Here is a 26,274-nt window from a genome sequence, read left to right as displayed (position 1 = left end):
GGGGTCTGTGGAAACATCTAGAGAAAACTATTTTATAAATAATAAAAATAAATTTACTAACAATAAAAATAAATAATATGGTTAATATTAACAAAAAATAATATTTTGATATAAATAAAATAATAAAATGTGACCAAAATAAAATAATATATAGAGATATTAAATGAATAAAATCGATAAATCTAAATAATTATAAAATACTTCTAAAAATAATTAAATCAAACAACTAATACATATTTATAACATATCTATGCCTTTTAAATTTTAGGATCCTATGTCACGTGGGTTGTCAATCAAAACTCCTCCCACGCGTTCAGCCAATCAGAGCATCAGGAGTCCATGTGAGTGTTGACGTGAGCGCGCAGCTTCTGCTTGGTTCCAGCGCAAACATGGCGGCGTCGCGGCTCTTCTGGAGAACTTCAGGCGTTAAGTCTTCATTAACCGGGTTAACCGGTGGCGTGCACAGCAGTTTGGGACTAACTCTGCTTAAACTCTATCCCGACTGCACAGCCAAGCCGAAAACACAGAGGAGACACGCAGCGCACTTTACCTTTCACCCTGACCCGGTGACTACTCAGTATGGTAAATGCCCTTGTTTACACTTTACAGTGGCTCCGGAATACTGACAAGAGAGTGAACCGTTCATGTGATTCACCTCTAAAAGCTCCTATCATTAATTCATATTCATAATTAACAGAATAAATCATAACCGAAATCAATATAAACATACTTGACAATGTAAACTAGCATTGGAACTGCTTGAAAGAAACTAGCTTCGGGAAAACTTGACTTGTCAGGCTTGTTTATAGTTGCAGGATGTTGTAAACCGTGACCACAACAGTGCTTGACATAATATCAGGTCATTTGATTAGTCGCTAAGGTCAAGTAAGGGATCATGAATGATAAGTTATACCTTGGTGTCTGGTCTGTATAAAATAAGATGCTGAGCTTTATCATCCTAAATATCATATTTTATTAAAAACACTGCTTAGTTCGTATTAATAGATATTCAGAAGTCTTTAAAGTTAATGTACTGGTTTAATAAAAGGAACTATCAAAAACTATGCTTTCATCTGCTAAAATGGGCCACTTTATGAATAGACTTTTAAGACATGTGATAGTTCCCTTTATTAATTATAATTTTGTAAAGGAAAATTGAACAGACAGCTCTGTACCTTAACAATAGAGCATATATATATATATATATATATATATATAAAGTGAGGTTGGCAATATATTCACAGATTCGAACTTCCTGGATCAATAACTCGTGAGCTAAACGTTGTTAAAACACAAATTACACCTATTTACAATCATAGTAACATAGACAACGAGCTACAACCCAATTTTCCTCAAATGAGCTTTATAATATAAACTGGTCTCTATAAGCAGGCCTAAAGGACTTGTGTTTGTCCAGGCTCACAACAGGTTTTGCGAGAGAATGCAAAAGATGTGAAAAATAAATGTTTCTCCCAAAATAGATTATACCCAAGAATAATAGCATTTAGCATAATGTGTCCTCTTTACAAGCAGAATGCTCTTTTTTGAAGTTACCTCACTTAAGGACTTTTTAAAACTTATTAAACTTGTATTTTTTTTAATCATATGTTAATTTAACAGATCTTGCTGTTTTTATTTGTTTGTTTTTTATTGTGTTTATATGATTTTTGTAATTACATTTTTGCCATGCAAATAGCTTTGAATGCTGACATGGCACTAAATAAAACACCCTGAATAGGTCCTCTTTAAGCAGTACTATCTATGAATAGGTGTTTAAACTTCATGAGACGTTACTGTGAGATTGACTTGAATTGTCTTTGCAGGCCCCACACAGAAGATGAATTTATTCCAGTCAGTAACCAGTGCCTTGGACAACACGCTTGCCAGTGATCCCACCGCAGGTACGAGCAGATGATCTCTGTCAGACTGTTCTCTGTCAGTCCAGGTCCAGTTGGAGTCTGATCTAAACGATTGCCTGTCCACACCATGTGTCTGCAACTGTTCAGAGATAGGATGTGTGTGTCCCATGGCACTCTTTTGTTTTCTGGAATATCTGTACTGGTTTCTATGGCAATGCCTTTGGGTTGGTAGGCATATGCCAAAAACCGCATGAACTCTTTGAACTCTTACATTACGGCACTGGACTACCACGTCTAATGAAGCAATGGTCGAAACACAGGAGTCTGGCGTAGGGCTGGGTATCGTTCAAATATTTTCGATACCGATACCTTGACTTCGATACCGGTTCCTTCGATACCAATTTTATGAAATCCGGTTTAACAACATTACCTCAAAAAACTTTTTCAGTTTTTTTACTTTTTTTACTCCCATATTTTGAGTCTGTAAAAAAAGCACCAATGCTAAATGTTCTATGTATCCTAATCATTTAACAATATGCGTTCTTTACTTCAATGAGCTTGTTGTTTCTGCTTTAACTTCATGCATTGTTTAACAATGAATCTGAATGAAAATTTCATTAATGTGTGAGGCGCCGTCTAGGGCTTAAGTCAAACTTCATTCACGCACACGTATATGAAACACTTGCATACACGTATACTTAGTCACACATGCATGTATGCTGCTGAATGCTCAAACAAATACAGTGCTATGCATAAGTTTAGACACCCATGCTAAAGTTGACTAAAAAGAGGAATAAAAAATCATCTTTTGGAAATTGAACTTAATGCCTTAATTTAAAAAAATAGGAAAAATCCAACCTTTAAGGACACCAATTTTCTTTGTGAATGAATAATGTATCGTAAATAAATAAATGTTCTTCCTTAAAATACAGGGTGCATAAGTTTGGACAACCCTATGTTAAATTCCCATAGAGGCAGGCAGATTTTTATTTTTAAAGGCCAGTTACTTCATGAATCCAGGATACTCTGCATCCTGATAAAGTTCCCTTGGCCTTTGGGATTAAAATATCCCCACATCATCACACACCCTTCACCATACCTGGAGATTGGCATGGAGTACTTTCCATAAGATCATATCTCAATGCAAATCAAACCAGCTATTAGGCTAACTGAAATAAAACCATGCCAATCTCCAGGTATGGTGAAGGGTGTGTGATGATGTGGGGCTATTTTAATCCCAAAGGCCAAGGAAACTTTATCAGGATGCAGAGTATCCTGGATCCATGAAGTAACTGGCCTTTAAAAATAAAAATCTGCCTGCCTCTATGGGAATTTAACATAGGGTTGTCCAAACTTATGCACCCTGTATTTTAAGGAAGAACATTTATTTATTTACGATACATTATTCATTCACAAAGAAAATTGGTGTCCTTAAAGGTTGGAGTTTTCCTCATTTTTTAAATTAAGGCATTAAGATAAATTTCCAAAAGATGATTTTTTATTCCTCTTTTTAGGCAACTTTAGCATGGGTGTCTAAACTTATGCATAGCACTGTACATATGAAATGCACAATGACCTAAAGTCGCTCACGCAAACTCATATTCATACGAGACGTGTGCATGCACACACAACTGAATATAATGAATAATAATGCAATGGGGGGATATTTGTGGGTCCTGATTATGCCAAGTGTCTTTTGCTACCAGTAAAAAGTGGGTACATTATTTTAAATATATCTAGTCAGTGACCGAGTGCTAGCATATTCGTCTAAATAATTCTGTATTTTCAGCTTCAGAATCATGAATGTTTTTATTCTGGTGTCTCTATTGTCCTGTGCATTGGGTTTCCAGCACTAAGTCAAAGACTATTCATTTACACTCACAATGTAAAACCAAATGTAGCATTTTAATCAACAGTAAATTTTTAGTTAACCTTTTATCATGTCTTGGAGCATTGCAATAATATCGTATTGTAAGTTCAGTATCGTAATACGTATCGAATCGTGACATGACGGTATCGTTACACCCCTAGCGAGCACACACAAACTCTCGACGCACATACTCATGAGACGCGAACACACACACACACACACACACAAACTCTCGACGCACATACTCATGAGACGCGAACACACACACACACACACACAAACTCTCGACGCACATACTCATGAGACGCGAACACACACACACACACACACACACACACACACACACACACACACAAACTCATGAGACGCGAACACACACACACACACACAAACACACACACACACACACACAAACTCTCGACGCACATACTCATGAGACGCGAACACACACACACACACACACACAAACTCTCGACGCACATACTCATGAGACGCGAACACACACACACACACACACACACACACACACACACACACACACACACACACAAACTCATGAGACGCGAACACACACAAACACACACACACACACAAACTCTCGACGCACATACTCATGAGACGCGAACACACACACACACACACAAACTCTCGACGCACATACTCATGAGACGCGAGCACACACACACACAAACACACACAAACTCTCAACGCACATACTCATGAGACGCGAACACACACAAACTCTCGACGCACATACTCATGAGACGCGACCACACACACACACACACACTCTCGACGCACACTCATGAGACGCGAACACACACACACACAAACTCTCGACGCACATACTCATGAGACGCGAGCACACACACACAAACTCTCGACGCACATACTCATGAGACGCGAGCACACACACACACACACACACAAACTCTCGACACACATACTCATGAGACGCGAACACACACACTCACGCACACACACAAACTCTCGACGCACATACTCATGAGACGCGAGCACACACACACACACACACACACACACACACACACACACAAACTCTCGACGCACATACTCATGAGACGCGAACACACACACACACAAACTCTCGACGCACATACTCATGAGACGCGAACACACACACACACAAACTCTCGACGCACATACTCAGGAGACGCGAGCACACACACACACAAACTCTCGACGCACATACTCATGAGACGCGAGCGCACACAAACTCGCACACATACTCAATGAGATGCAAACACACAAACACACACACAAACGCACACATACTCATGTGTTGGCTGCAAAGATGAAGATGATGCTGATTCGTCATCTCTGTAGTGAACACTAGATTACATAATCAAACTATTTGTTTCGACTTGTTTCATTTAAAAGTAGACAGTTCATGCTTCTATAGTGTTTAAGTGTTTTTAACTATTGTTTTTAACTATTGTTTTTCCGCCACAGCCAATCATGCTGCATATACTTATTGGCTCACTGACGTTGACGAGATTATCCCTTACGTATCGAAATTTGGTACCAAATGACAAGGCATGTTTCGATACTCTATAGTATCGAGGCAATTCGGTCGGTACCTAAAAAGTATGGAACTCGATACCCAGCCCTAGCCTGGCATGAGCGGCTTTATTCTGTGCTGCGTCCCAAGTTTGACACAAGTTTGGTTTAAAGATGAAAAACGTACCGAGCCCAATATTCTCTCACCATTCCTGATTTCTAACACACACTCTCCGTATGTTTTTCCATGGTCTCCGGTCACGATCATATGTAAATTGCGCGAGCTTATGTTGTCCATTTAGATCTAAAGAGCTGAAAAACACACACGTTTACCCGCCCATAGATCCTCCCCTGAAGAAATCAGGACAGAAGTGTTTGAAAGTGGACAAAAGAGACGGATTAAAACCCCAGGTGTGAACGGGAATGTCTCCCTCGTCTACTTGCGCTTCGGTCGATCGGATCACATCTTAATACCAGGAGTAAACAGGGCCTTAGTTTGAGGGATATGAGGTCAAACTTCAGATTGAGCACAATGATTTGTAACCGTTAGGACACACGACGACGTGTGAGAAAGTGATTTGGGTTAGAATAGGAATTAGATTTGAATAGGACTTCAAACTAGAGCCCGACCGATATATCGGCAGGCCGATATTATCGGCCGATATTAGGCATTTTCCAAACTATCGGTATCGGCATTTATAATGGCCGATAAATGAATATAAAAAAAAAAAATATAAAAAAAAATCAGACGAAACAGCCTTCAGGGATATTACAGGCACACACGCGCGCGGTCTCTTGCTCTCTCTCCCTCTCTGCTCTGCCGTGTACGCGCTACACGGTTTGGAAGCACAGTCTCGCGGGCGCGCTCGCTCTAGATTCCGGAGATTTTAACTAATTCGCGGGCATCAGTGAGCCGCTATCAATATGCGGGAGAGTCCCGGAACTTCCGGGAGGCTATTTTTTTGGTGCTCCCTCAGCTCTTGATGCCTTACGGACAGCGCGTGATGCGCGTGGTGGGAGCTGCGGCACTGGTTAAGTGAGTTCATGGTGAGTTGGTCACGAAACATATACATTCATTGCTTGAATAACAATTAAAATAACATCCCCATCAGTTGTCTTAACTCAAATAAGCATGACAAAATTTGTGACTATCATGTCCAGTTTTGCTGCTGTTAGATACGCCGAGAGTAAAGCGGAATTAGCTACCCAGCTAACAAAATTATGTTCTGAGAACGTTGTGGGAACGTTGATTTGAAATGTTCTAAAAACGTTGAAATGTCCAGTTTGCTTAACGTTGCTGGAATGGTTTCTTAATGTTAGCAAAACATTGCTGGAACGTTAGCATAATGTTGCTGGAACGTTATCTTAAGGTTAGCATAACGTTGCTGGAACGTTAGCATAACTTTGTTGTAACGTTGTAACGTTGCTGGAACGTTAGCATAACGTTGCTGGAACGTTAGCATGACGTTGCTGGAACATTAGCATAAGGTTAGCATAACGTTGCTGGAACGTTATATTAAGGTTAGCATAACATTGCTGGAATGTTAGCATAACGTTGCTGTAATGTTAGCATAATGTTGCTGGAACATTATCTTAAGGTTAGCATAACGTTGCTGGAATGTTATATTAAGGTTAGCATAACGTTGCTAGAATGTTAGCATAACGTTGCTGGAACATTCTTAAGGTTAGCATAACGTTCATGGAACGTTATTTTAAGGTTAGCATAACGTTCATGGAACGTGATCTTAAGGTTAGCATAATGTTGTCGGAACGTTCGCATAACGTTGCTGGAACATTATCTTAAGGTAAGCATAACGTTCCTGCAACGTTTTCCCCCAAAATGTTATTAACAATACAACATTCAAAGAACATTAAAATGTCCACTGTCTTTCATGTGAAAATGTTATTTTAAGGTTAGAAAAACAATTCTGCACCATTCGTTCAACTTAATTTTTTTATTAAAACAACCATGTGAATTATAAGCGCACTTTTACATCACATCAAAAAGTAGAACATTTCATATGATTATCATACATTTTAAACGCTACATAATAGCTTAAAAAAAACAACTACAAATATTTTCATGTAAACATTTAAATGAAATGACAACTGTGTTTAAGGGTTCAAAAAATTATGTCAGTAATTACTCATGTTATTCCAACCCCGTAAGACTTCCGTTCATCTTCAGAACACAAATTAAGATATTTTCGATGAAACCTGAGAGAACAGCAAGGTGGCAACAAGTGACAAAATGTATTTGTTATTGAATCATTTATTAAAGAGAATGTAGTAGTATGATGCTTTTGAAATAAGTCAGAAAGGCGTTTGCTGTTCTCTTCTCAGGCGCTCGTGTTCTCAGCGCCGCCCGTCAGAATAAAAGTCCCGCTTCCAAAACGTCGGCCAATCAGAAAAACTAATCGGCCAACGGCGATATTTGAAAAATGCCTTATATCGGCCGATATATCAGCCTGGGCGATATATCGGTCGATCACTAATCGTCCCAGGCCTAGAGTTCATGAGATCAGCGAGAACTGAGAAGATGACGCAGATGGGTCTCGATGTAGTGCGGCACTTTTGTTAACTCACTCAAGAGGCCCACAAAAATGATTGCCGTTGCTTGATAAACTTAAGGTTGAGCCACTGTAGTCACTTGGACTATTTTAACATGTCTTTACTAACTTTCTGGGCCGGCAGAATGAAATTGCCTAGAAGCCTATGGAGGAGTGAGCCAGCTCTCATATTTCATCAAAATATCTTAATTTGTGTTCTGAAGATGAACGGAAGTCTTAAAGGGATAGTTCACACAAAAATGAGAACTCTGTCAGTAATTACTCACCCTCATGTTGTTTCAACCCCGTAAGACTTTCCTTCATCTTCGGAACACAAATTAAGATATTTTTGATGAAATCTGAGCGCTGTCTCACTCCTCCATAGGCTTCTTGAGGGATTGAAACTTGCCGGCCCAGAATAGTTATTAAAGGTGCAATGTGTAATATTTCTGAGGATCTATTGACAGAAATGCAATATAAGATCCATAACTATGTTTTCAGTGGTGTATAAAGACCTTACTTAATGAACCGTTATGTTTTGAGTCATTTATATCTACATAACCGCAGGCACCCCCTTCTATGAAGCTCGACATATTGTGACGTCATGTTTCTACCGTAGCCGACAGCGAACAGCGCTACAGAGCGTTTCGTCACTAACTTGAATGAGAAGCTGCAGAAAACACATATTGTTTAGGACAAGAGCCGACGGAGGGTAAATCTAAAAATCACGGGTCAACATCGGTGTGGCTTTTCACTGATGGAAGGGAAAAGCTTTCCCTTTCACTGAGGGAAAAAGGCTTTCAAAGCGACGCCGAAGTTGCCTGTTTTCTGCTGGATAGGTAAGGTATTGTTATGGCTTTTCTATGTGGGGATAAATGTGCTGTTACGTTCGTGAGACAATCAGCTGATTAGTACTATTGACTGTAAAACACTAACATTAGCCTACAGCATAACAGTTCATACTAGCCAGCTAAACTAATCTGTTAGAAAAATTTTGTAGTTGGATAGTTTCATGTGGTTCTTCTCCCTCTCGGTGTTGTGGGTTTGCTATGTGGGGAGAAATGTGCTGTTACGTCGGCCACCGTAGCTTCTCCTTCCAGTTTGAGAAGGGAGGGATAGGCCGTAAGTGACTGGCTGTTTGCAATTCGCAAACCTCACCACTAGATGCCTCTAAAAATCATACACTGCACCTTTAAAGACATCGTTAAAATAGTCCAAGTGACTACAGTGGCTCAACCATATATTTATCAAGCGACGAGAACACTTTTTGTGCGCAAAAAAACAAACAAAACTAATGACTTTATTCCACTATTCATTATGTTCTCCGTGGGCCTAAGTGTGTTTACGTAGTATAACTGCACATAGTATATCTGTGTTGCACGTCACCACGTAGGCTCACCATTGGCCGACGCTGGTCATGTGTGTGATGCGTGTGACCTATGGAGGAGTGAGACAGCTGTCAGATTTCACTAAAGTCTTACGGGGTTGGAACAACATGAAGGTGAGTAATTACTGACAGAATATTCATTTTTGGGTGAACTATCCCTTAAATATAAGTAGTGTGGGTGTGCCAAACTAGCACTGTGGTCCAGTCTGTGGTCCAGTCTCTTCATGCCCCGTCTGTGGATAAAAAACAGATTGACTGATGTTACTAAAAATTGGTGAATTATTATTTCATAAACATTTGATAATAACAGTGTGGCTACTCCATAAATGTTAAAGGAACACTCCAACTTTTTGGGACTTTAGCCTATTCAACTTATCCCCCAGAGTTAGATAAGTCCATACATACCTTTTTCATCTCCGTGCTATAAGTCTGTTTGACGCACCCACCGCTAGCCTAGCTTAGCACAAAGACTGGATGTAAATGGTTGCAACTAGCATACTAATCCAAATAAGTGACAAAATAACGCAAACATTTTCCTATTTACATGTTGTGATTTGTATAGTCACAGAGTGTACAAAAAACAAAGTCACATGAGACACAGACATATTTTAACCGTATAAATACTGGGAACTATATCCCCTGAATATAGGGCGGAGTGATAACTGCAGCGCCTGAGACGCGCTCTGAACGAACTCTCTGCTCCTCACCACGGCGCGTCTCAGGTGCTGCGGTTATCACTCCGCCCAAGTAGCAGTGCTTCGCCTTCTGAGAATATAGTTCCCAGTATTTATACGGCTAAAATATGTCTGTGTCTCATGTGACTTTGTTTTTTGTACACTCTGTGACTATACAAATCACAACATGTAAATAGGAAAATGTTTGCGTTATTTTGTCACTTATTTGGATTAGTATGCTAGCTGCAACCATTTACATCCAGTCTTTGTGCTAAGCTAGGCTAGCGGTGGGTGCGTCAAACAGACTTATAGCACGGAGATGAAAAAGGTATGCATGGACTTATCTAACTCTGGGGGAAAAGTTGAATAGGCTAAAGTCCAAAAAAGTCGGAGTGTTCCTTTAACCCTAAAGTTATTTAGACTGTGCTTTGAGTACTATAAATTTATATTAGTTTTTTTCCAACTGCAAACACGTTTTCAAAACGATGTCACCCTTTTTCAAAACTCTACACACAATTCCCAAAACTGCACACACAAAATGCCTCACATCTCCTTCAAAATGTAACACTGCATTCAAAATGCCATAACCACATGACAGAATGAAGCATTTGCATCAAATGGCAAACACTTCTTTCATAATAGTAAATTTTTGGATATACCATGTAAACACTGTTGTTCTATATCTAAAGCACTCTGGTCTTTCATAGGCTTATATCTTCACTTCAATACAATGTTCTACAGTGACAGTAATCTGCTGAGAGCGGGAACAAGTACACTAAACACCAATGCAATGTAGAAACATAACATGTTTTTTAGGCCAAACATTACTGTTGTATACAGTAGCATACAACACAACCATAAACATATGTAAACCAAAAGTATATTCTTTAGAATACAGTAAAGAACACAATTGTGTGTGTGGGGTCTCTGTCCATTGATGGCATCAATAGTTCAAAACAGGTAATCTGACCTTTGACCTATATGTGATTGGTTAGTGATCAGTAAAGCAAAGTGTTTTCACATGTGAGGAGTGTTTTTTTTCTCATGCAACAGTACATTCCACAACAACATGCTGGCACGCTGACAAAATTTTCGTCTTCGAGCATAGTACGGGGATAGTTTCTCTCACCTTAGAGCTCCAATTCAGAGGTCAATGCATCCAACGGTTGTCCTGTAATGGGATGATGTCTGTTTGGTATGCTTTGGCCTTGAGGGGGAAGAACTAGTAGAAGCTTGATGCTCCGCATCCGCCAGTTCAGACGCCCGTCCCATTGGAAGTCTCTGTGGGAAAAAAACTGTAAACCACACAAGATTAAAATGTAGCTTACAAATGTTATACAATGGAAAGGTTCAATAACACATTGTAAAGGATTAGCTACACCTAAAAAATTTATGAACTTCCATCATTGAGGGGAAAATAAGATAATGTGCATCAAAATTCTGTGTAACTTTACCTGCTAAACTTTTCTAATTTGTACTAATTTGCCATACTATGGAAGTAGTAATATAATACTTTCATTGTATGACAATAGCAGCATTGAGAAAGGTCTTCTTTGAAGCTATTATAATAAAATTATAAAAATGTATAAACCAGGGCTTGGCATTAACGTTAACCCTGGTCTTGTACTTGTCCTTTGGACAAATAAATCGTTCATTCACTTGTAAAAAAACAAAAAGTAGCTTGTCAAGGAATATATACATTTTTTGAAGTAAGGTTATTCATCTGTGTGTAACGTGTGTGTGTGTGCGCGCGCGCGCTGTATGCTTAACGTTAAATTAAAAGAGCACATTAATATGAAAACGGTGATTCAACTGACTTGGAATTAACGTTAACTTACCTGTGAATTAAGCGGTTGCGTGACATTCATGTTAATACTAGGCATAAATGGCATTATAAAACGTCTCAGGTTACAACTGTAACCTTTGTTCCCTGAGAACAGGGAACGAGACAATACGTCATCGACGCTTTGGGGAACGCCTCAGGCGTGACAGGTGTCTGAAATCACAATCAAATCACGGCAATCACATTGACCGGCGACAGCCCGTGAATCATTACGTGAATGATTAACGTGCGACCTGGAAGTATATAAGGGCGCCTTGCAAACATGACAAATCATCCTTCGTCTGAAGGGACTGTTTGGTAGGCAGGCCCCGAGGCATGGCAGGGAGACGTATTGTCTCGTTCCCTGTTCTCAGGGAACAAAGGTTACAGTTGTAACCTGAGACGTTCCCTTTCGAAGGGAACTCGACAATACGTCATCGACGCTTTGGGGAACGAAATACCCACTCCGCCATGCTGAGGGGAGTGCATGCCAGGAGGCAGTGACAACTGTCAGAACCAGCAAATTCAAATGAAATGCAAGAACCACTCACCCTCAGGTCACACTGGGCTGTCAGTGACAGCATTCCCTACGGTCATAGCCCAAGCTATAAGCCTAACAGGAGGAACTCCAAATATGTAATCCGAAGGCCTACCTGGGCCTGCTCAAAGGCCTAGGACCACAACTTCAATTTAGAAGGGGTCCCTTCTAGGGAATATGGCTAGGGAACCCGAGGGAACCCCAGCCAGTCACTATTCGGGGGAATATACCACCCGAAATGCCACCAGGACGGCCTGACCTGGTGTCACTACGTCGGACACTTCAGTCTGGCCAAATTCCTGTCTGTCTGGAGACAGAGCCTCTGGACATTTGCCTTAGGTAAGGCACCCAACCCGAGGGACTGCGAAGCTGGCAGTGAAACCTCAGCCCGGATCTCAGAGACGGGATATCCCGGAGAGTATGACTCAGCATAGTGCTTTAAACCCTTGCTAGAGAGGGGAGTTTCTCTACTCGATCCACGGATCTACCCAGTGTTTGTGTTTGAAACACTGAGGAGGCCTGTGAAGGCCTAGGGGCTGATCTAACTGGGAGGCCTCACGAGAGGCCTACGACCGTCTGACCAGACTCAGGAGTCCAAACACTCATAGTGACCCTCAGTGAGGGGAGCAATGGACCGACTGGTAGGAAACCAGGCTGTAGGCAGAGTAAGAAGTTCCGGGAGGGAACCAGTAGCAGAGGACGAACACTTTAGTTGAGCCAGGGCACAAGCTCGCTTTTAGCAGCGGCCTAATAAGGCCAGCTGAACTGAAAGCAAGCGGCCACTAGCTTCCAGAACCCAGCATTGTTGGGGAACCACTCACAGGAAGGCCTGGTGAGGCCTACTACCTGATAACCACAGTATGTGGGAGCTCATAACCAGGAAGGCCTGATGAGGCCTGTAACCTGATAACCCCAGTATGTGGAAGCTCTCATGACCAGGAAGGCCTGGTGAGGCCTGTAACCTGATAACCACAGTATGTGGGAGCTCATAACCAGGAAGGCCTGGTGAGGCCTGTAACCTGATAACCCCAGTATGTGGGAGCTCATAACCAGGAAGGCCTGGTGAGGCCTGTAACCTGATAACTCCAGTATGTGGGAGCTCTCATGACCAGGAAGGCCTAGTGAGGCCTGTAACCTGATAACCACAGTATGTGGGAGCTCATAACCAGGAAGGCCTGGTGAGGCCTGTAACCTGATAACCACAGTATGTGGGAGCTCATAACCAGGAAGGCCTGGTGAGGCCTGTCACCTGATAACCCCAGTATGTGGGAGCTCTCATGACCAGGAAGGCCTGGTGAGGCCTGTAACCTAGCGACCACAGTGTGTGGGAGCTCAAAACCAGGAAGGCCGGATGAGGCCTGTAACCTAATAACCACAATATGTGGGAGCCCACATTCAGGAAGGCCGAGTGAGGCCCGTAACCTGACATGTGGAGACTCATAACCAGGAAGGCCTGGTGAGGCCTGTAACCTGATAAGCACAGTATGAGGGAACTACCTTCAGGGAGGCCTGGTGAGGCCTACTACCTGATAACCCCAGCATGTGGGAGCTCATGACCAGGAAGGCCTGGTGAGGCCTGTAACCTGATAACCACAGTATGTGGGAACTACCTTCAGGGAGGCCTGGTGAGGCCTACTACCTGACAGCCACAATACTTGGGAGCTCACATTCAGGGAGGCCCGGTTAGCGGCCTACCACCTGATAATCACATTACGTGAGAACATGCCTTCAGGGAGGCCCGGTGAGGCCTACTACCTGATAGTAGGTCAGGCTAGCTGTCCAGCTGCCTGTCCTTTGGGCTTGCCTACAGGAAGGCCTGGTAAGGCCTACTACCTGATAGCCACCGTAAGTGGGAATTCACCTTCAGGGAGGCCTGAGGAGGCCTACTACCTGAAAGTAATCTTAAACAACTGGTAGCTATGAGCCCTGAATCTGGGTGACGGTTCGAAGGCGGCCTGCTAAGGCCAGCCCACTGGGGACTCGCCTATCAGGGAGGCCTGGTTGGGCCTACTAGCTGACAGCAAGTCAATCTGCTCCAAAGGTACACTGTTGGGAATCATACCACACCAACAAGTAAGTCCCACAAAGTTGGGACTCACTTCCGAGGAGGCCTGTTTAGGGCCTACCCCATCAGTGAGTCAACTGCCCGAACCACCAAGGCCAGCAACACTTTTTTGAAGTGAGCTGGCCTACAGCGCCCACTTGGGGGCTGCCCATACAGGAGGCCTGCTGAGGCCTACTACCTAATGGCGCAGCCTTCGTTGGCAGATAAGCTGTTTACACAGCGCCTACAGCATTCTGGTACCTAATCACATTGCCCATGGCAGTGTACTCAGCAAAAGCGCTAGCACCCTTTGAGCAAGGGGAGTACAACATACGCCACTCTGCCTCAATGGAGGCCCCAGAGCCAGGGGCCTACCATCTGTAAGCATGGGCGTCAGCTCATGGCAATGCTCTGGCTTCAGGGGAGCGTACTTCGACCAAAAAAGAAGTGAAGGCTAGAACTTTCCGCTCAACCCGAGCCATAGTGGTGCGAGGTAGGATAATACAGAACTGAAAGTGAAGGACTCAGACCTGCCCTGTATCACAGGGGAATACTCTCCACCTCACCCTGAGGTTTACCAGGGTGCGGGCCCGCCAGTGGCTCTAGGGGTGACAGAAAAAGTATCTGTGCCCAACCTAGGGGAGTGGGGCTAGTTTGTGAGCCAACCACCTACAACCCGACGCTCGAGCAGTAGCTCAGCGAGGTGAGTAAAGCCTATACTGGCAGCCCATATCCGTATGCTAGTTCTGCACGGCAGGGTCGGGCAGACAGACCCAGCCTCTTAGTGAGGCGAAAGGCGGCCTAACCCTGCTCAATAAAGACACATTGTACCGGGGAGGCCTATTTGAGGCCTAACCCAGGATCTTTATAAACCATGCCTCTGCACCACGCTGCATTACACTTGTCGCCCCAGAATGCAGAGAAGGGGGCGGGCCTTGGCCTAACGACTCCCATTGGAGGAGGCTGTCATACAGGGATGCTAGGAACCTATATTCACACAGTGAAGGTTCAGAGGCAGAAATGCTTAAGCAGAACGCCTCCACTATCCCTGGCACAGCCTAGGCCAGCTACAGAGGCGGCCCTGGTGAGGGCCAGCCTGCAAGCATAGATCTACCTGAGGGCTCGGAGGAGCCACAGCCTTACTAGAAAAATAGTTATTATTTCATACAACTGGCTGCAGAATCGCTCAGCCCACTGAAAACCCAAACAGAGCTCAAGGGGGCGATGTACTCAGGAAGGAAGTCAGACGGTCCCATGGACCGGACATAAGATCTATCTGAAGCACTAGCGTCAGTCTATACTCCAAGATGAAAATCCTATGGGAGGGAGACCAACTACTCTACCCTGAGGTGGCTAACAGCCCGAGGGCTAAGATAGTCGTTCTAGCCACCTAAAGGGGGACTTCAGGGCCCTAATAATCCAAAAATGTACCTTACATGACCCCATAGCTCTATACAGGGAACGAGGTCTGTAGAGAGATAAATTTTAGTGTTAGTTGCACACAAATTACTCTTAAAGAAGACCACTCAGCTCACCTGCGGCGTGCGAAGTGAAGACTTACCAGACAGTTCTTTATGAACATGGGGTCTACCACCTATACATGCCTGAAAGAGGCACTCTCCTAACCAAGCAGAGGCAGGCCAACAGAACATTGTTCTAACCATGAGCCCAGCCTCAGGCCTGATGTAGAAAGTGTCTGGGGAGTCGGGGAAGAGAGGAGAGGGCTAAGATATAATCACGCCCTCAGGGGGAGGTGATCCATGCCGATGCTGTGTGCAATCGTGCTGGATCACCTCCCTCAGATCCCTCTTCTTGCGGGAGTTGCACCTCTACAGCGATCTACTCCTCCACGGAGGAGGCGCACGAGAGGCGACACTGGCTCTCTGGCCCTGTCTAAGGTCCCCGGACCATGATGGGCCAGGCCCTCCCGTCTGTCTGGGTGTGGATACGGATCTCAGCGGTATGTATTTGTCCTAATACAACTGAGCGCGCCCTCGCCTCTCTGAACTTTCCAGCCACCGCCTACACGGAGGTGCCAAAAAGCTCAGAGGGCGAGGGCGAATCGAGGAGAAAGACTTTCTCTCTTCTCCCCGATGTCGGCCAGGTTCACTCCGTGGCGCAGCTCAGTAACCGCCTCAGGGGCCCCACCCCCTGGACGAGATCCCCCAGCAGATTGGCCTGGTGTACCTGCAACACCACCATGATGTGCAGGGTAGCACCGGCCTGACCCGCTGGCGTGTATGCTCTGCCATTCAACTGGCAGGGTTTGAGCTCTCAGTGTAGACGCCTGTCCAGACACGAGATAGTTGCAAACGTCTCGTCAATGGGCGGCATCGACACATACCCATGCTCTCCTATCACCTCAACATCAGTGAGACTAGCCCGCTGATGTCGGTGGACACGGGCAGAGTATGGGTTCTTCCATGTCCTCTCGATCTCAGTATGAGATCGGGAAGAAATGAAAGGCTCACCTGAGCTAGTGGTTTTATGACTGAGGAAAAAACGCTCTCATAGTGAGCGATTTTCCCCCAACGTTACCATAAAACCACCAGTTCAGCATACACGGGGCAGGGTGGCTGAGAAGATTGATTATCACCACCCTCATCAGCCATCTCCTGTTTGTCCGGAAAAGCACTCACTGCTTAATCTCGTCAGCCGCCGCATCGCTTGAGAGGATTATACCCCTCTCAAGGCGATCGGCGGGCTTCATCTGGGATCCCCTTTTTTTTTTTTTTTTTTACACCCAGATGCTGAGCCCTCTTCTCTCAAGGAGAGGGTCAGACGAGATCGGAGCGTTCTCAAAGAAAAACGCTCGCAATTGTACAGGCAGTTCCCTCAAGAACTGCCTGTGCGCGCTCTTCCTCCAGACAGAAAAAAGCACAGTTGAAAACACTCAGCCTTCTCAGTGCATTTCATAAATACCTGATTTTCAAAAGCGGTTACAGACAAAACAGTCCCTGAAGACGAAAAGATGATTTGTCATGTTTGCAAGGCGCCCTTATATACTTCCAGGTCGCACGTTAATCATTCACGTAATGATTCACGGGCTGTCGCCGGTCAATGTGATTGCCGTGATTTGATTGTGATTTCAGACACCTGTCACGCCTGAGGCGTTCCCCAAAGCGTCGATGACGTATTGTCGAGTTCCCTTCGAAAGGGAACCCCAATTTGCCCTCCTGTAGGGCATTCCGTCATGTGAAAACTACGAAATAACCGTCCAGTGAATACTTTTAAGTTAATTAATTTTAAGATAATTTAGTTTACTTCCATTCACATTGAAAAATTGCCACCAAAACCTTTACAAAATCGCTAATCAAGATTACAAGCCTAAAGCCTAAACTTAAGTTACAGCTAAAGTCTAACAGTTGAGATGCTAACGGACTTTTCCGAAGACACTAAACCATTTCTATAAAGTAAATATTCAACGGAAGCGTGTTATTTACATGAAAGAATGTGTCAGAAACATTTTTATGTACTATTTGTGTAATTTTGGGGACTAAACTTACCTGAAATTAGCGAAACCAACAGTGAGAGACAGAGTTGCTGCTTGTCGTCAGTTGAGCTCCCCGCCCGTTTCCATGGTAACTCCAGTTCAAATCTGGTTCAAAAGCAACTCGAGTGTTCAGTGCGCGCGCAAATTAAAATACGTAGAAGTCACGCAGCATTTACATGAAAGAAGAAATGATGGAGGGAATTATTTGATAATCAGATAAAATATCCTGAAATGTGAGGTTAACATTAAGTGTATAGACTCGTGGCCATCACCAAACTGTAAACGGAATAAGAATATGAAGCATTGAGTGTAAAACAATGTTTACAAAGTCATTTATAATAGTTTATAATAGGCTATAATATAATGTAATATAGTCTATAATATTATATAGCTTTATATAAATGGTTAACGTGGTGTATAAATAAAATTGCTAAACATTTATTAAAAACTAAACATGATAAGGCATGGATATATTTTATGAAATATACACAATATGTACACAATTTACTGATGTAACATGAAGAACAATTTAAAAGGTTTATGTTTAAATGTTTAAAATGTATTTTTTAAATAATATATGTTCAAAATGTATTTCAATATATTTAACAGAGCTTCACATAATGTGAATAGCATATCTATAAATTACAGGAAGTTCTGTCTGTCTGTCTGTCTGTCTGTCTGTCTGTATACTGTAACCACATATCTCTCGAACCGTTAGTCCAATGGATTTCAAACTTGACAGGTTTCTTGCTACGGGCACGAGTAAGTGCAGTGTCAAGTTTGACGTTGTTAGGATTAGAAATGCAAAAGATATCACTAAATATATCGGCAAAAGAAGGTAATTGTTTAAAAATAAACATTCTGACATAAACACTCTGTCAGCTAAACATTTAGTCAGCTACACTGTTTACTTCTGAATATTGTATTTTATTCACAGCTTTTCTCGGAGTTCACTGTGTAGCCTGCTCCCTGAATCGTGTAGTTAAATTTTCCATATTTATTGTATGTCATTATGTCAGTATCAGTATTTGCTTTCATGCACAAATAAAAATGTCACTGAACTTTTGCTGTGTGATTGTAATGAGCCTAACCCAACCCTAACCCTAACCCTAACCCTAACCCTAACCCTAACCCTAACCCTAACCCTACCCTAACAGGCACTTTGCCATCAATTATAGTAACCTATTCGCACACTGTTTGCTCAAGCGTAGCGTTTTCTCTGAGTTACTGTGTAGCCTGCTGCCTGATTCATCACGCTTATTCATTTGTGGATGTTAACTGAATCTGTAAGTCAGCTATGCTGTTTACATCTGAATATTATATGTACTTCTCTGGTGCGCTTAATGTTATCGCTACTGTGTAATAGTAGCTTATGCTATTAACCAACAAAACATATCATATTCAATGCGTTCACAATCTCTTTCACAGGCATCATTTGTAGCCTATACACAAACTGTTTTTGCTCAAGCGTATAACGTTTTCTCTGAGTTCACCGTGTAGCCTGCTCCCTCAATCGTATAGTTCAATTTTCCACATTTATTTTATGTAATTATTTCAGGATCAGTATTTGCTTTCTACCATACACAAATAAAGATGTCACCGAACTTTTGCTGTGTAATTGTAACAATGAGCACTCAAACACACCAAAACAACAATTACTAAAAACACACACAAAAAATTTTTTTGCAGAGGCATTTTGCACTGGTTAATATACAATTATTTATAGCGCTATAAGTGCTGGTTTATTGGGGTGGTGTTATAAACTACTGTGATGTTTAAAATGTTTATATGGATATATAGTCATACAAATCTAGTGATTGTAAACTAATGTTATGAAGCACACATTTGTTAAGTGTAGCCTACTTAACATTATGAGAATGTTCAGCAAATAACATGTTCTTAGAACGCTGTATGACAGCCTAAATATAACATTCATAAAATACTAATAACATTATAAGGACGTTCGGAGAACGTTGTTCTAAGAACGTTTTCAATTAACGTTATGAGAACTTTCATCAATCACAAATAACGTCAAAAAGACGTTCCAAGAACGTTGTTCCAAGAACGTTTTATATCAACATTATGAGAACTTTCATCAATCACAAATAACGTCGAAAAGACGTTGCAAGAACGTTGTTCTAAGAACGTTTTATATCAACGTTATGAGAACGTTCATCAATCACGAAATAACGTCAAAAAGACGTTCCAAGAACGTTGTTCCAAGAACATTTTATATCAACATTATGAGAACTTTCATCAATCACAAATAACGTCAAAAAGACGTTCCAAGAACGTTGTTCTAAGAACGTTTTCTATCAACGTTATGAGAACGTTCATCAATCACGAAATAACGTCAAAAAGACGTTCCAAGAACGTTGTTTCAAGAACGTTTTATATCAACATTATGAGAACTTTCATCAATCACAAATAACGTCAAAAAGACGTTCCAAGAACATTGTTCCAAGAACGTTTTCTATCAACGTTATGAGAACTTTCATCAATCACAAATAACGTCAAAAAAACGTTCCAAGAACTTTGGTTTTAGAACGTTTTCTATCAACGTTATGAGAACGTTCATCAATCACAAAATAACGTCAAAAAGACGTTCCAAGAACGTTGTTCCAAGAACGTTTTATATCAACATTATGAGAACTTTCATCAATCACAGATAAAGTCAAAAAGATGTTCCAAGAACGTTGTTCCAAGAACGTTTTATATCAACGTTATGAGAACTTTGATCAATCACAAATAACGTCAAAAAGACGTTCCGAGAACTTTGGTTTTAGAACGTTTTCTATCAACGTTATGAGAACGTTCATCAATCACGAAATAACGTCAAAAAGACGTTCCAAGAACGTTGTGCAAGAACGTTTTATATCAATGTTATGAGAACGTTCATCAATCACAAATAACGTCAAAAAGACGTTCCAAGAACGTTGTTCCAAGAACGTTTTATATCAACGTTATGAGAACGTTCATCAATCACGAAATAACGTCAAAAAGACGTTCCAAGAACGTTGTTCCAAGAACGTTTTATATCAACGTTATGAGAACGTTCATCAATCACAAATAACGTCAAAAAGACGTTCCGAGAACTTTGGTATTAGAACGTTTTCAATCAACGTTATGAGAACGTTCATCAATCACAAATAACGTCAAAAAGACGTTCCAAGAACGTTGTTCCAAGAACGTTTTATATCAACGTTATGAGAACGTTCATCAATCACGAAATAACGTCAAAAAGACGTTCCAAGAACGTTGTTCCAAGAACGTTTTATATCAACGTTATGAGAACGTTCATCTATCACAAAATAACGTCAAAAAGACGTTCCGAGAACTTTGGTTTTAGAACGTTTTATATCAACGTTATGAGAACGTTCATCAATCACAAATAACGTCAAAAAGACGTTCCAAGAACGTTGTTCCAAGAACGTTTTCAATCAACGTTATGAGAACGTTCATCAATCCCAAATAACGTCAAAAAGACGCTCCAAGAACGTTGTTCCAAGAACGTTTTATATCAACGTTATGAGAACTTTGATCAATCACAAATAACGTCAAAAAGACGTTCTAAGAACGTTGTTCTAAGAACGTTTTCTCTCAACGTTATGAGAACGTTCATCAATCACAAATAACGTCAAAAAGACGTTCCGAGAACGTTGTTCTAAGAACGTTTTCTCTCAATGTTATGAGAACGTTAATAACGTTATATGAACGTTCCGAAAACATTACTTTAATAACGTTTTGTACTAACATTTACACAACTTTTAAAGAACGTTAGTGAATGTTCTGGGAACGTTCCCTGTTAGCTGGGTAGTAACGTTACGTTGTTACAGTGTAGTTGACTGACTGTCCTTTTAACTTTTGACAATGTGACTGAAGTATTTCTTTAATAGAATGACAGTTATAGCAATGAGACGTATCATCTCTCCTTGGTCTGTTATATTGAAAATGTATGTTTTACAATTTGCAGTATGACGTTATCCATTGCTAAATTATGGCACATCATAGACTAGCTAATGCCACTATCAGTGGAAGACCGCTAACGTTACGAGCTTGGAAACCACAACGAACTTATTCTGCCTAAATAAAGTAATGATTAATGTATTTATAACTAGCATATCTCTAGTTAGAGGCCCTGCATTGTAAAATGTAAGTTAGACTTGCGAGGAGTGAACATTTACACATAGAGAAAAAGTATCAAACGTAGCTTGTGCATAAAAGTTAGCTTTTCTTTTACACGTGTGTGAAATCCAATGACGCCAAGTGTGCGTTGCAGACTGTCATTCAGCCGCAGCATTAACGAGTCACATAATGGATTTAGATCGCTAAATAGTAGGTTTTAGAAGGCAGGCAGCAACTGATGATTGAAAATGGTTTGATGTAGCTTGATGGAAAGAATTTAAAAAGTGCAGGTAAAAGGATAAGCAAGCTGACATTGTAGTATACCGGAATATAAGACAAGGTTTTTTTTTAGGTTGATAAAAACCTTTATCTTGTTTTATGATAATATAAAAGTCATGATGATGATAGTAATAATGTCATTTTTATTTATTTTTTTGTAATTATTACTCTCAATAGTAATAATAATAATAATGCTGGTAGTAATAGTTGTGGCTGTAGCAGCAATCATTTTATTTGTATGTTTATTACTACAAATAACTAATGTTAGGGAAATCTGTTAATGTTTTGTTGCGCGTTTCTGAATTATTATTATTTTTTTAAATATCGGCCGATATATCGGAATATCGGATTTTAAAACCAACAAATATTTGTATCGGTATCGGCCTTCAAAATCCTTTATCGGTCGGGCTCTACTTCAAACCACATATGAATGAAGCTTGAAACGGACTTGTATAAATCAGATTTCTTTTTTTGCCGTTCACTTGCTAAAAATATGATTGAATTCCAATCGGATATTCACAAAATTTAGATTTGGACTGACAGTCTGAACAAGGCTTTATTCTCTTATATCTAACTGAGCAATAACTGAAAGGTCTCGAGTGCTAATATTAAATGTCTGTCTCCCGTAGTGATTTTTGGTGAGGATGTGGCGTTTGGTGGGGTGTTTCGATGCACCGTCGGCCTCAGAGATAAATATGGTGAGTATATTCTCATGTCTGCTTGTAGGTCACTTGTGTGGTGAAAGATCCTTGTGTGTGTGTGTGTGTGTGTGTGTGTGTGTGCGCTGTGTTCTCACACTAGATGGCGGCACTGTCGCGCTCCTGGCTGAAGCTTTGGCTATTCACAATCAAATACTTGCTTAAGTACTGCATACTTGCCTACACACAGTAAAGAGTAAGCAAGTGTGTGTGAGGGGTGTCAGTTATCAATTTGGAAATATAAATGCGGAATGTTTTGAAATTTTGAAACTTTTTTTTTTTTTCAATTTGATATCAAAATGTCTTTATTTTTGGGGGAATAATCAAATATTACCAAATAATACTAAAACCATAACAAAAATATTGATTTGCATGAAATAAAATGAACATTAAAATAATATATAGACAACTTTTTAGTTTTGTTTAATAAAATAACAAAAACTATATCTATATAGACATATTTAAAAAAAAAAAATATTGATATAAAAATAAAATCTAATTCAAAATATTAACATCATGCAAAACAAAACATTAACTTTCTATTCATCAACAAATCCAGAAATAAAAGAATTCTATGAAAATATAAAGCAGAGCTCACATTGTTTTCAACATCGATAATCAGAAATGTTTCTTTTGCAGCAAATCCTCATATTATAATGATTTCTGAAGGATCATGTGACACTGAAGACTGGAGTAATGATGCTGAAAATTCAGCTTTGATCACAGGAATAAATTACATTTTTAAATATATTCACATAGAAAACAGTTGTTTTAAATTGTAGTGATATTTCACAATATTACTGTGTTAACTGTTTTTGATCCCATAAATGCAGCTTTGGTCAGTATAAGAGAGACTTAAACACATTAAAAAAAAATCTTAACAAATAATTGGTCATCTTAAAAAGACTGTAAATTATAAAAAATATTGTTAGTTTGATTATAAAGTGTTTGAGACTACAGACGATATGAATTAAATAAACAAGTTATTAATACATGATAATTCTTACTACATGCTCCTTTAATAAAAAAAAAACCCATCTGACTTGTTTAAAGGGGTTGAGTATGATTTCACTTTTCTAACTTTAGTTAGTGTGTAATGTTGCTGTTTGAGAATAAACAACATCTGCAAAGTTACAACACTCAAAGTTCAAAGGAAGATATTTGCTTTTAAAGAAAAGGACTACAACAAACGGCTGGTAGGAACTACACGACATTCCTGCCGGGTTAGTGACATCACCAACCCTAAAATTTACATAAACCCCGCCCCCGGAACATACAGTCCATGTTGAGAAGAGGAAGAGTTGTTGTAGTCGAGCACATTTGTGAGTCATGACAGAATATGCTAATTGAAGATAGTTAACTCCACATCAGCAACATAAATTCATCAACTAACCATTCAGAGATGTCCTGTTGCTTCTACATGTTGTCACTTCTTCTTGAGTCTCTCCATCTTTGTCTGACTCCGTTTTTAACATTAAAGGCAGAACAGTTTCTGTCATTTGTGTGTCTGCGTGAGGTAATCGCAGCTACACACACACACACACACACACACACACACACAAGCTCTTGAAGCCCCGCCCTCTGCAGCAGCTCATTTGCATTTAAAGGGACAGGCACAAAACGGTGCGTTTTTGTTCACCCTTAAAAAGTGTCAACTTTAATATGCTATATAAAAATATCTGTGGGGTATTTTGTGCTAAAACTTCACACACACACACACACACACACACACACACACACACACACACACACACACACACACACACACACACACACACGGGACATCAGAGATTTATTTAGTATTTTACCACCCCTTTAATAGAGAAAATAATCATTGACTCAGCTTGTCTTTGTTGTAACTGGCTTGTTTCATAATGTGGTGCGATTTATGCACTTGACATTGATTATTGTGCTTTCCTCTGGATATTCATGTAAGGATTCCTCTGTTCAAGCTCCTTTGAGCCAAATTTAAAATCACTTTCAGTAGAACATCATCACGAGGGGATGAATTAATGTAATGTTTGTGCATTTGAAGTCTCTCTTCAATTTGTTCCGCTTCATTAATTGTGCAAGAGTAAATGCAGTAGATTGAACAGAACACCCTCCACAGGTTTCATAAGCCATAAATAGTTAAATTATGCAGCTGCAGAGAGTGGCATATTCAGTTAAGGAAGAGGAAAACAGACATTATGGTAATGATTAAAAAAACACATCTGCTGTTTGCCACTCGTTTTGGACAGAAGCTCTATATATAGCGGCACTCTGTGATGTTTTGAAATAAACACAGATCCACGACTCCAATATGTCTCCTGCCGCGTGGATGCCTTTTGTGTGTTATTGACGTCAGAGGTGTTGACCTTTGAGAGGGATCATTATTTTCCATTCTGACTCGTTAGACGGGAACAGGGTTTTCATGCCAGTCATTTGAGAGAGTCTGTGCCCTCTTCCCGGTGCGGTGCCGGTAAACCGTGCACAGGTCAATGCGCGGAGTGACGCACACACGGGCGTAATGCAGTGCCACGGCCGTCCGCTCCTTCTGTCTGCAATCTGCTTTAAATTGCTTTCTGTGAAGTGGATTACAGACTGCGGCTGGTAAATACTGTATTATCTCTGAAATGCCCATCACTAGCCTGTTGAATGCATACCTTACTCAAAATACCTGATTCAACAAAGACGGTTCATTTCAAGGACGGCGACCGATATCTTACAGTAAACTGAAACTCTGAAATAACCTGCGAACTCGTCTTCTTTTGCATCATTTCTTAAAGAATTGTTCCAGGTTTAAATTAAAGGGGTGGTATAATGCCCCTTTCACAAGATGTAAAATAAATCTCTGATGTCCCCAGAGTGTGTGTGTGAAGTTTCAGCTCAAAATACCACACAGATATTTTTATATAGCATGTTAAAGTTGTCACTTTTTGAGGGTGAGCAAAAACGCCTAGTTTTGTGTCTGTCCCTTTAAATGCAAATAGGCTGCTGCTCCCGGCACAGGGGGCGGAGCTTCAACAGCTTCTGTCCTTTTACCTCACACACACGCACTGAACATTTAAAAAACTTTTAGCCTTTTATGTTCAAACCGGAGTCAGACAATGATGGAGAGACTCAAGAAGAAGTGACAACATGTAGAAGCAACAGGACATTTCTGAAAGACTAGTTGGTGAATTTATGTTGCTGATGTGTAGTTATCTTCTAGTCATTGATTTGCATATTCTGTCATGATAATCTGTAAATTGTTCCGGGGGCGGGGTTTATGTAGATTTTTGGGTTGGTGATGTCACTAACCCTGGAGGAATGTCGTGTAGTCCCTACCAGCCGTTTCTTTTAGTCCTTAAAAAATGATTTTTCAAAGAAAATATCTCCCTTTGCTTTGAACTTTGAGCGTTGTAACTTTGCAGATGTTGATTATGTTCAAACA

The 26,274-nt window shown here is 40.9% G+C and overlaps 1 protein-coding gene and 1 long non-coding RNA gene across 3 annotated transcripts in view; one reads left to right on the top strand and one right to left on the bottom strand.

The window, feature by feature from the left end:
- The first annotated feature begins 325 nt into the window (after positions 1-325).
- Positions 326-26,274, top strand: part of bckdhb (branched chain keto acid dehydrogenase E1 subunit beta) — a 98,691-nt gene continuing 72,742 nt past the window's right edge. For both annotated transcript variants that reach the window (XM_079624929.1, XM_079624928.1), the window contains exons 1-3: positions 326-582; positions 1,824-1,901; positions 22,791-22,859. In XM_079624929.1, coding sequence (XP_079481055.1) covers positions 390-582; positions 1,824-1,901; positions 22,791-22,859 — 340 coding nt within the window. In that variant the 5' untranslated portion in view covers positions 326-389. The remainder of the gene's footprint in view (positions 583-1,823; positions 1,902-22,790; positions 22,860-26,274) is intronic.
- Positions 8,854-17,893, bottom strand: LOC307005120. The gene is made up of 3 exons (XR_013799226.1): positions 17,771-17,893; positions 10,990-11,155; positions 8,854-9,419 (listed from the first exon to the last, which is right to left on the bottom strand). It is a non-coding gene; the product is annotated as an uncharacterized lncRNA (long non-coding RNA).

This window comes from Phoxinus phoxinus (assembly GCF_949152265.1).
Source record: "Phoxinus phoxinus genome assembly, chromosome: 10".
NCBI classification, from domain to species: domain Eukaryota; kingdom Metazoa; phylum Chordata; class Actinopteri; order Cypriniformes; family Leuciscidae; genus Phoxinus; species Phoxinus phoxinus.
Note: the sequence above shows the minus strand (reverse complement) of the source record. Positions and strands in the feature narration are given on the sequence as shown.